Here is a 12,109-nt window from a genome sequence, read left to right on the forward strand (position 1 = left end):
TGATTTACTTAAGGTTGATTTTATTATGCCTGTCGCTGTGTTTTAAACCTCAAATACAAAAATGAATCATAAACACTCTCCAAGCGAGGACAAAGAGCTGTCGTGGGTAATGATGATGGCGAAAAAAATGAAATCAATATTCATGCACCCGCAAAACCACAGAAGCACATGAAAAATGAAAGACAACATAGTATGAATTTTATGTCACAAACAAGCCATAATCCCAATAATGCATATTTAATTATATCTGTCCATCTTTATAATGTACGGAATAAGTCATGCATTGATGAATTTTTCCTTTGACACAAAATGTATGGGTGCATGTATTGGTTTTCTACTCACAGACAACAGGCATGGGATTATGATTCTTTACAGAACAAAGGTTAGTAAATGAAAGACAAATTTTTAGCGTTAAATTTTCATCATGCACCATATTATTTTAATGAGCATTCACATTAATTCCAGTCCATCATGCAGAAGCAAACAAAACATTCACAAATTACTGTTAAAAAAACCATAAACACAGTAATCAACCTGAAGATCGGTTTGGTAGGTGATGGTAGAATTCACCCACTACTAAGCCCGACAGCAATTGAAATTCACACATCAATTAGGGTAGGGGGGGCCAGTTCCTTTCCCCATTCCAGTTATGGTTTCCCAGAAAGATCTGGTACCCAAAAAATCACATAGCTTGGGTGGAGCTGCAGGAACCCAAAGAAACTTGCCCAGGAATTGAACCTGGGCCCACCCATCAGTAGTCCAGCATTCTACCCCTGGACTACCGTGACCCACCAATTACTGTTACACCACGTAATAAAATAAGTTCCTGACTGCATCTGATTAACTTCTCAAACCACCTCTTTCATCCGACATGACCAGAGACTAATAATGAAAAATTAATTACAAACCTAAATGAGTGACTTGGTTCCTCTTGAATCAATGAATAGAACATATATTTTATATTCTCAACTGCATGTACCTATTTTTGATACGTTAAAAGTTCATAGCTTTCATATGATACATTCCTGAAAAGTGTGCATGCATGGGTGATAATCTTTCTAAGCCACACACAACTCTCTGGATTTATCTTTCAATTTCACAAAATGAAAAATGGGAATTATTTGAGAAGTAGAAATAAGAATTCTTTTGCCGACAATAAAACTTTTCCTCTTGAGAAATGAGTTTTTCATTCAACATATCCCTCCCTCCTTCTGACACTTCATTAATTCATTCCTCTGGCATGTAACATTCATTTGATCACATCATTTTCCTTTTTCTCCAAAAATAATTTTCAGGGGGTTACATTAATAATTGCTCATGAAGCACCTAAGTAAGAATCACCAACTACATTTAGACAGATTTCTCAATTACTGGAGACCACAATCGCATATTGGTAATTACATATTTCCGAGGATGGCTGAAATATTAATGTACAAGGCTTTCCCAAGAATTTATAATTAATTATGTGAACTATCTAATTCATACTGCACTACAGAAGTATATACCTCTACACCTAATTTCAATACCTGAAAAGCGTCAAATTAATATGTTCCAAGCAAGTCATGAAGGATTTGACTGCCCATTTTCCACCACGACTTGTGCTTGAAGAACCAAAATTAGGACAGATGGCTGTGATTTCATTTTAGGTAATATCATACCAGTCCAGCACATATAAATAAAAATTATATTCTTCAAAGCTTTGACATTATATTGTTTAAAATATGAGTTAATAAAAAATGATACACCCATGAAACAAGTGAAAATGCAATTATTTCGGTCTTTTATGCACTGCTTTTAGCCAAAACTTAACGACCAAATCAAACAATTAACTACAAAAAAACATTTTGTACATCTATGGCAGTACAACATCCTTGCCAGAGATGAGATTTGAAGCCAAGATGTTCAAGTATGTTGGGAAGAGTGAGTTTGTGACCTTGTGAGTTTGCCAAGACTCAAGATTGAGACAGTGTATTCTAATTTTGCTTCTTCAGGAATTATGAGTTGCCACTGCTTCTTTTGATAAGCCAATACCACCACTTTTTTATCACTGAATTTGTTGAGGTATCACCATAATTAGGATTCCAAAGCCCTTATGATTTATTGTGCATCTGGTACATTAAATGAATGAGTAATATAAATATAAGCTACATCTGCTTTTTTTAGTCATTTGCTTCCTGAAAGAAATAACTTAGAAAAAAATGGAAATTAGTATGTGTTAGCCTTGTACCTCCATTAGCAGAATTCCTTTTCCTTGTGGTGTTATGGCATTCCTGTGCAGGAAGCCAGGAACACCTTTATTGTAGTCTTTGTGTTAAATTGTTGTGCTATCATAGAGTTCATATAGGTATTAAAGAAGGATTCCAAAGGTTCATTGAAAGTTCATTGGAACTGGAAAAATCAAAACCCAAAAAAATAAACTCATAGAATTCTAGTATTGCAGTAAATAGTTGTATTATTTTTGCAAGAACAAGGCTAAATTTCACTACTCCTTATATAATAAATTATTTAGGTCATTCTTATGAAAAACCCATAAGAATTTTCTCATAGACTAGACTGCCCCTTGCTTCATGTCTTTTCATGTAACTTCACTTTATCTTAACTTCTACACCCAAATTTTAACAAAAAAAAACAGAGGAGGATGATAGAAATGGCTACCGCACTTGATGGCACATGTTATTGTAGAAAGATAAATTTTAATAATAAAACTGATTCAGAAAGTTACACTCCGGCTAATTGCCAATGATATGCAGTTATATCTATGATTTTTTTCCTTTTGCATGATTTATTTCAATGTGGCGCTTAATGACTTGGCGTTTGAAATAAGAACACTCATATTTTCTTTGCCACAGGACACCCACTTAAAACATTTCTATGATATAATCCAAAAAAATTTGTATTTACCTATCACACAGTGACACACAGACTTGGTTGGCCATGGGGTTCCACAAAACAATCTTGGCCAAAAGCCTCATCCAATTATGCCATCCCATTATTATTGGTCATTGGCTTCTCAGCATTTTCAACTTAGTGCTAATTTCAATAATAAACACCAAATGAGAAAGATATGTACTGAACGCAATGGGATGAAAACAGCCACCAAAGAATAATTTTGTCAAAAAAGTAAATTTATTTATTTATTTATTCAGTATAAGTCCGAAAACAGCACATTCTGGCCTTTACATCGAACTATTAACAACGATAACAATGATCAAATTTACAAACACCCAAGCCCTAGGTGGAGGAAAACTCACCCAGGCGGGAATCGAACCCGCGACCCTTGGAATCGCAGACGAGGACGTTACCCCGCCGCCACCGGGGTCGGCGATTGAATTAAAATTGAATACTAACAGACGTCTAAAACATTACACTGAGTGGAAACCCTCAACATAAGTGGAAGTATGTAAACATTTTGACCAAATGACAAATTATATTGCCCCATCCTATTCCCAAATGAATTGTAGTTATCTAGGCTGTTCAACATTGTCTCTGGCTAATACTGTAGTGATCATAAACAACACACCCTCAAGCCAAACGGACTGTATTAAATCATGTGCCATCTTGTGGAATGGTCATTATGATGAGTTCCCACGGGATGAAAAAAAAATATTCATATATTCATTTCAGTTTAAATAAAGTGAAACAAAAATACTTAAATCTGAATAAAATGGAGCTTTCAAATTTTTAATATAAAACTGTGAGATGGTAATTTAAAAGTAAAGATAGAATTATTCCCATTTGGCAATGATTACCTGATCCATACACTGAAAAATCTTCAGCAACCTCTGGAGGAAGTGTTGTGTTTAATGAGTAAAGTTGGCCTGAAAACAACAATTTGGAAAGGTAACAATTTAATAAGAAAGGCTGGTAAAAAACACTTTCAAGGGAGGAATTTCCTGTAAAAAAAACTTGGGGGAGTGGTGTGTATTAGCTTAGTCATCTTATAACTATCAGATGGTTACTGTAGTTGCACTATTTCAGAGTAGAATGCACTCAACAACATTTAGGCAGCTGGAACTTTACTTCTAAGATAGGAGAGGATATATTAACATTTCAGAACACAGAGCCAATGGTTTGAAGGGAAAAATACCTCAATTTGACTGAATTTCTCATATCTTTTGTAGCCTTGCGATTTGCTCACTCATATTTTGTTTCAAGACCATACCACGTGGTCCCTTTATTTCAGTTGCCCATGTCCCTGGGACCCTTTCCCGGGAGCCTAAACCTACCAGAGTGCAGACAATGCACATGACGAGGACAGCAAATTACACCTGGTCTAACAAACTGAATTTTGCAATTTGGCAATGGCTGCTCCTGCTTGGCCTGTTTTTGCTCTAGTTCCTTCTGCTTCTTTAACTGCAACTGTGGGAGTTTATTTAATAATTCGTTTTGATCCATTAATTATGACTAATGTTCTTTTGGTTCATACATTGTTTTATGGTGGAGTTTTTTTATAAGACTTATGAGCTAATTTAGAGTTTGAATTAAAAAAGATTATTGCTATTTCAACTTTAAGTAAGCTCAGTTTAATGATAAGTATTCTATGCATAGGTTATCCCGTGTTGGCTTTTTTTTCATCTTCTTACTCAAACCTTATTTAAGGCTTTGTTATTTATGTGCCCTCCATTTATAATTCATGATCTTGTTGATTGTCAATGATATTCATTTTATAGGTTCTTTTTCTGGCTATATACCCTGCTCACATCATAAATAACGTTCATAAAATATGCATTAACGCATATGAATGAAAAGATTCTATTTCCTCAAGAGGAGATTTTAATGTCCATCATCTACGGTGAATCACTTCTCGCACCGTGACATACAAGTGATCTAAAATTCCAAGGATAATATAAAAAAACGCTTCAAAGTGTTTTGTGGAATCCTCTGTCTAAAACACAGCAATACGATGCATGTAATGTGTACACCGGGCAGAACTGATTATTATTTTGATTCTTGTGCAGTCTCTTTGGAAAAAAACCATTGACTGAATAGTAACTATTTCATATTATTTTCTTTGTTCTCATTGATGTCCGACTTTAAGAAAGATTTGTTGGAGTTGAGAGGACAAAAAAAGAGAAATGATGCAAATTAATAGAGTGGGAAATAATTAAAACCCCATCGATTACGAAATCTCTATTTGACTATGATTTCAAACGTAGAAATTGGAAATTGGGATGAGTAGAGAGATCTGCAGGAATGGCAAGACTGTGTTGTCTATTCACCCACGCTTTGTAACCCAATGCACAGAGGTAAATTAAGAAAGGCGTGTGCAGGGGTGGTAGGGAAATGGATGATAGGCCTTTGAAAACTGATTTAGAGTGTAATTAATTTTGAGGCAAGACGAAAAGCATAGATTGGAGGATTTTGCTTGGGGTGTGGAGGAAAATGGAAAAGTGAAAAGAATGAATACGAAAATGAACAGGGGAGAAGTAGTAGATGCAGGAGGGGAGACAAAGAAGGGTTTTGGGATGAATTGAAAGGAGGCAAGAGATCATTGTTGAAGGTCCGTTAGTGAGAGGGCTTACAAGGCGTGCATAAAAAGTATCGGTAGGATTCTTTCCTGCTAAGTGCGTGAAGTGCTGAATTCAGACAGACTGTTAGGTGTGCAAATGATCGCAGGTCGTATTGGCATTGATAAGGTGAGAGGGAACACCATTATCAATGAATATTTGACGATGCGAAAGATCAACGCTAAACTCGTCCTCCCGAAGGTATTTGGACGGACGACCAACAGCCAAGTTGAGTGCATGTCTGCTCCCGAAGACCTCCTGCGACGACATCGCGACGATTCCCCAACGCCCTTATACTCCCAACTAGGCACCAGCAGACTACTATTCCTATTCCCAAAAGTGAAATCATCCTCCCATCAAAGGACAGAAAGCGTGGCTTTAAAAGAGCTATGTTCCTAATTATCTCTCCTGTGCTTGGGTGAATATGAGAGCGCCCAAAGGCATCACCCTGAGTCGAAGCCAAGTACTCTACCCACTGCCACGTCCCCGATGATGGAGAGTTGTAAGGAATAGAAAATTACTTTGAAGGGACATGATGCTCAATCCTTCACAATGCAGTGTTAATATTACAGCATTCACTCTTCATTGCCCCCGCATGTAATTTCCCATCCCAACTCGAATGGCATTTCCCATCACTGGTGCATGAATGCTCCTTCCATTTGCCCTTGGTCGCCCTCGTAAGAGCACGAGGAGGAGGAGGGGAATGCACAACCGTATACCTGGTCTGCCCAAAAAATACGCGGAACTGGTGCAATTTGGCGGCCGCGACGAGGACTATAGCCCCTCCCGTCCAGAAGCGGCGCTAGTTGCCTGGGACCCAACGAGCCGTCTGTGCTCGGCGGATCGTCGAGCTGTGCGCATGGTGTCAGTTATGTTACTTTCGGTTGTCCTTGTTTTTACTGTTGAGGTGAAGTGCGGTAAAAGTTATCAAGAAATTACTGAAATGCGCTGTTTACTGTGATAATGCTCTGAAGAAAACATCCGCCTTTAAATGGATTAAGCGTTTTAAAGATGGCCGACAAGACGCTGGATTATTCAAGGCCGGGACGACCTTCAACCACCTGTGTTGACGACAGCATTGATCGTGTGCAATCCCTTGTCCTTACTGATGGTCAAAAAACTGTCCGAATGATAGCTAATGAACTGAATTTAAATCGTAAATCAACGATTCGTACTAATTTAACCGATCATGATGGATGGATCCTTCACCATGACAATGCACTTGTACATTCAGCATTGACTGTTAGCCAGTTTCTAGCAAACAATTAAAACACCATCCTTGATCATCCTCCTTATTCGCCAGATCTGCGACTTTTTACTAACCCCAAAATGCTAACATGTGATGAAGGGACATCAGTGGGAAGATGTAAACACAATAACGCTAGAAACGACGAGAAAACTAAAAAGCCTAAATGCCGAGGACTTCCAAGGGTGCTTTAAACATTCCAAAAGAAGATAAAATAAGTGCATAGCTAGGAATGGAGAGTACTTTGAAGGGGACAAATAAACAATGCAGACGAAATCTTGCAAAATACAGTTTTATGGCCTCAGTTCGCGTATTGGACGGGGTAGTAGTATAGAAATTCCAGATCCAAGCAAATGGAATTGAAACGGCAACTCTCACGTCCCACTACCAATTTCTTGGGAACCACTGAGGCCTACCTCCGTCGCTGAAGCCTACCTCCGTCGATCCCTCCTCCTCTTCGATCGCAGAATGTGAAATTGGTGCATTCTCTCGTCCATTGCACCAAAAGACAGCGGGAACAAGTGAATTAATAAATGCGCCTACTCTCTTTCTTTGCTACCGTAACTTAATGCTGCCCCCTTTTAGGAGTTTGGAGCGAACTTAGTAAAATGGAAGAAGCCAATCTCGACTATAGTAAGGGCCTTAACCTCGTATGATTTATATTTTCCAAACGTTTTATTTGAAATGCATGACCATGCAACAGTATCCGCATAAAAATAAACTTTCCTAATTATTTGCTACAACTATACGTTCATTTTCCTGATAACCAACCTACTTTTGCTGTAAGCGGTGACACAAAACCGAGCGCATTTCGCAGTGCAAAATCCAGCGCACTACCTATACAAATACACCATTTACTTACATCAGTATTATTAATTTTCTAAATCCGGCTTCAACTTCAAATAATCATAAATAATTGCCGGAGACGACATTTTATGAAACTGGGTTGTTCAAATGGAGTATGTAGCTTAAGTAATTTCTAACAACAGGATATCATTCCACAGCATATGGAAATTCATCTCCCAAATAACAATTTATATAAACTTCGCAAGTACCTTACAGGAAAACGTTTAAACGATACAAGACAAGAGGAGATATATGATTCTACCCATTTGAAAATAGTGGAGGTTTTTAGACGAACTATTATTTCAGTCATACCATAAGGCTCGGATCAAAATTTGTCTAGCTGTTGATTGATACACAGTCTTAGGGATTTCATTTTCAGTTCAATATTAAAAGAAACCATTTGGCTTTCCACGATTTTGAGCTCCAGCTTATTTTGTCGAGAATTGTCAGTAAACGAATAATTAATTCATCTGAAAATTCACGGCTCTGGCGATAAAAGTACTGAAATTGTAAAACAAACAGAGCTGAAATTAAACTAATATAATCTACATAATTTAAGTTTACTACTTTACACTTAGTATGCCTGCGATGTTTTTCGTGGTGTCACAATGAATCCACGGATTATTATTTCTCGTCAGGGCCAATTTAAGTTTACTACTTTACACTTAGTATGCCTGCGATGTTTTTCATGGTGTCACAATGAATCCACGGATTATTATTTATCGTCAGGGCCAATTTTCGCCCAAATCCATTCCATCATGGAATTAGGCCTTTTCATTTAGAAATATTCTGGTTTTGGTTGGGTTGGAGTAACGGTTGCGAATTGACCATTGCCGAAAAAATACCTCACCTTTTAAGACTTAAGTGTAAGGCGTACATGCACACGTACACCAAGAAACTGGCAAACATCTTATATCACTTACTAAGGGCGATATGCGTAAATCGACAACTAATGACCAAAAATTTTATTTGTGATCTTAAATCCATAACTTGGATATTCTTTACTCGATAAATAAATTCATAATAATGATAAATCATTTGTTCCCAAATTTTAATGGGGCGGATTAAATTAAAATTACACTAGCTATGTTTGTTCAACATTTTTCAAGACGCATAACTTCACTGACACCAGATGTAAACGATCTCCACCTTGTCAAAGCGTTCATACAATGTAATCACCATTGCAGAGGAGAAGCAAACTTATGACATACAATTAACTGTATAAATCAATCAACTCAGTAACTTTTCCATTGGATGTGATATGGACAGTTCTGAGAATTTGTATGGCGAATTATAATATTGAAGCAAGAGAACTGTAGCGTATATTTGTATGCTGACGCACAAGTTAGCAACAATGAAATTCTAGATTAAATTTTAGCCCAAATTAATGTTAGTAGTATATAAAACACAATCATTCATCAATAAACAATGCACATACGAACAACTGCAACATGAATGCAATTTTTTAATTACATGGACACACAGGATCATCGACATGCAGACATCCAGCACTGTCAAAGAGAGGCATCGTCAAAAGAGGATTAAGAGAGAGTTGCGGAACAAACGGACACGCTGACACAGCGAGGGACATCGGTATGCAGGTCCCAGCATCCCTCTTCAACAGGCTAGTATGCATTACAAATCATGGTAGTTTTTTTTTAATTGACAAACATTTTTCACAAAATACATCTGCATAGTGAATAAGAACATTGAAAAGCAAATAGAGAAACATCAACAAGGTATCAAACAATTAACCAAAGTCATTTAAACAACATATTGGAAAAGTGGATGCGTGTATTCCATATATGTATATATATACATATACATACATATACATATATATGCATATATATACATATATATATACATACATATATATACATACATATATATATATATACACACATATATATATACATACATATATATATACATACATATGTATATATATATATACACACATATATATATACATACATATATATATACATACATATATATATACATACATATATATATATACATACATATATATATACATATATATATACATATATATATACATACATATATATATACATATATATATATACATATATATATATATACATATATATATACATACATACATATATACATATATATATACATACATACATATATACATACATATAAACATACATATATATACATACATATATATGTATACATTATTAATTATATATTTTATATATATATATATATATATATATATATATATATATATATAATTAACATATGGAATGGTACAACTCAGGTAACCTTTACTAACAGTTCAAGGAAGAGGGCACCGAACAGTAGTACGAAGGGAGTACACTACCAATTCCAAAAGCAAAGTCATAAGAAGAATATGAAAAAGACGGGATGGATGAATGAGAAAGGTGACTGAATGAGGAGGGCCACGAGGACTTACATACTCGGCGGAAACGCTTTCCATACCTTGCCAGTACCAACTTCCCACAGCTCCTATAAAAAGCCGCTGTCCGTCCTGAAAAAAGACAGGGGCAATATTAATAGTATGCTGATATTACTTTTATACACTAGCTGTGGGGTCTCACTCATGGGGGGGGGGGTTATTGTGCAAATGGGATCTCCAGAGCCGGGGAGGGGAGAGTCACCGAACTCTTGGCTCCCTATCTCATTATGAAACCCTTTCGTAAAAGGTGGCGGGAGGCTCCTGGAGTTCTTTTGGCTCGCTTCAGCTATTATTCTGTTATTGGCGCTAAGTGCCTTTCAGCGCGGCGGCCCGGAAAACTCCCAACTAGAGCCCGAGTTAACATTAATGAGCAAATAAGATGCCTCGGCCGTTTCAAGGGAAGTTTAAAGATTTCCGCAGGGTCATTTGGGATGTGATTGTGAGCCCTTTCTCCTGCGAACATAGGCTGTAAATTATCCATCCATGCCCCCGCCCAGCCAATTAAATTGAATCCCGCACAACAGTCCAAGACCCGGGCCCCAAATCCCAGGTTAAGTTCCCGAGAAGGAAGGTATCCCGAGGCGCCCAACAAATGAGCCACGCCGCGCGCCTCACAGGATGCGCACGCAGATCAAGGACGGCAGGGAGCATGAAGATGCACACCAACACACTTCCGGAGGCAAATTAATTAAGAGGCGCGCATAAATGGTGGCTTGTAACCAGGTCCACACTTTCGCGCGCAATGCGCTCTTCAACCGTCACTGTCCGCGACTTCCTTCTCCGGCCCCCACTTTTATGTTGGTAATAATTTAATATGTAAGAAGTTCACTAAAACTTTCGACAAATTTAATATCGAATTCCCCAATGCAGCTAACATGTAAATACCGGGTAAAAAACTAAGGCGCCCAATCGCATTCCATTACATAATAAACAAAATGCGAGTGAATTCACGATCTGCTTTGGAAACGGATATTCTCGACAGAGTGAAAGTCTCCAACAGACCACTCCGTCCCAGCAAAACACTGATTTTCTTAATGAGACATGGAATGTAATGCTGATATGACTGACGCTGTGGCCATCATATAGTAATTCAAAGAGAGGAAGAGCCAAAACATTCAACCTCCCATTGTGGAAAAAAACAGATACTAAAGGGACTCACCCGCGAGACGTGAGCACCAAGGCCAGCCTGACAGTATCCCTGCCTGTGATAACCCCACTGATCTGAAAAGAAGGAAATAACATGGTCATTAAAGAAGACATTTATATTACCTTTATACATCCTCGTAATAACGACGTCCATTTGTAGATAACTTAGAAACTAAGTATTAAATGTACAAAGAACCCTGGAATGATTACTTATTTAACACAATATTATACGGCATTTAGAAAGTTCAAAATTTTGCGCATAACACTCACAGGCCTAAAATACGACCCAAGTCCAGAAAGTAACTTACGTTTGCGTGTAGCGAGCCAAGTAATGGGGGGAGCCGAATATTTCCTGTATTGACTCATACACACACTAGGGCAGTGAATCTCGAGCTACGGTGTTTGGAAAGTCGCTTCGCTTATCGTTCGTTAATGTAACAGCGAGTCAAAATGAACAATACATGTATAAATCCCGCCAAACGTAAAATCCGTTTAGTAATAAGGTTTTTACAGACAACTAACTTCAAAGCTGCTGATATTCAGCATCGGGAAATGTGTGCTCTGTACGAAACATATGTGAGGAGCGCGTCAGTGGTGTTGTCAGTTTGAGAGTTAACGGACAAATGTCCATGATGTCCAATAACTGCCCACCCGTCGGTTCATCTGCCACAAGGCAAGGTCGACCACTGCGGTGGACTCCGTCGTGAACATTGGTGATGTGGCCATTTTTAAAGTGAATTCACCAATGCCTCACTCCGCCTTCACTCATTATTCCGTCTCCGTACACACTTCCCACAAAGTTGCCTGTGAATTTCAATTGGCTTGGGTTAATTTTTTGCCAATAAAAACCTAATCACAAATCGCACTTTACAACTGGCGGGATTTTCTATTGCAGTGCACAACATTTTA

The 12,109-nt window shown here is 37.6% G+C and overlaps 1 protein-coding gene across 2 annotated transcripts in view; it reads right to left on the reverse strand.

The window, feature by feature from the left end:
* LOC139687396 (integrin alpha-PS2-like) overlaps positions 1-12,109 on the reverse strand; it is a 391,921-nt gene that overhangs the window by 35,099 nt on the left and 344,713 nt on the right. The window contains exons 5-7 of one of the 2 annotated variants that reach the window (XM_071584524.1): positions 11,214-11,275; positions 10,078-10,126; positions 3,750-3,818 (exon numbers count right to left, since the gene is read on the reverse strand). In XM_071584524.1, the coding sequence (XP_071440625.1) occupies positions 3,750-3,818; positions 10,078-10,126; positions 11,214-11,275 (180 nt within the window). The remainder of the gene's footprint in view (positions 1-3,749; positions 3,819-10,077; positions 10,127-11,213; positions 11,276-12,109) is intronic. The other variant, XM_071584525.1, reaches the window with a different exon arrangement.

This window comes from Hetaerina americana, unplaced genomic scaffold, assembly GCF_022747635.1.
Source record: "Hetaerina americana unplaced genomic scaffold, ioHetAmer1.1.p SCAF_190, whole genome shotgun sequence".
Taxonomy (NCBI): Eukaryota; Metazoa; Arthropoda; class Insecta; order Odonata; family Calopterygidae; genus Hetaerina; species Hetaerina americana.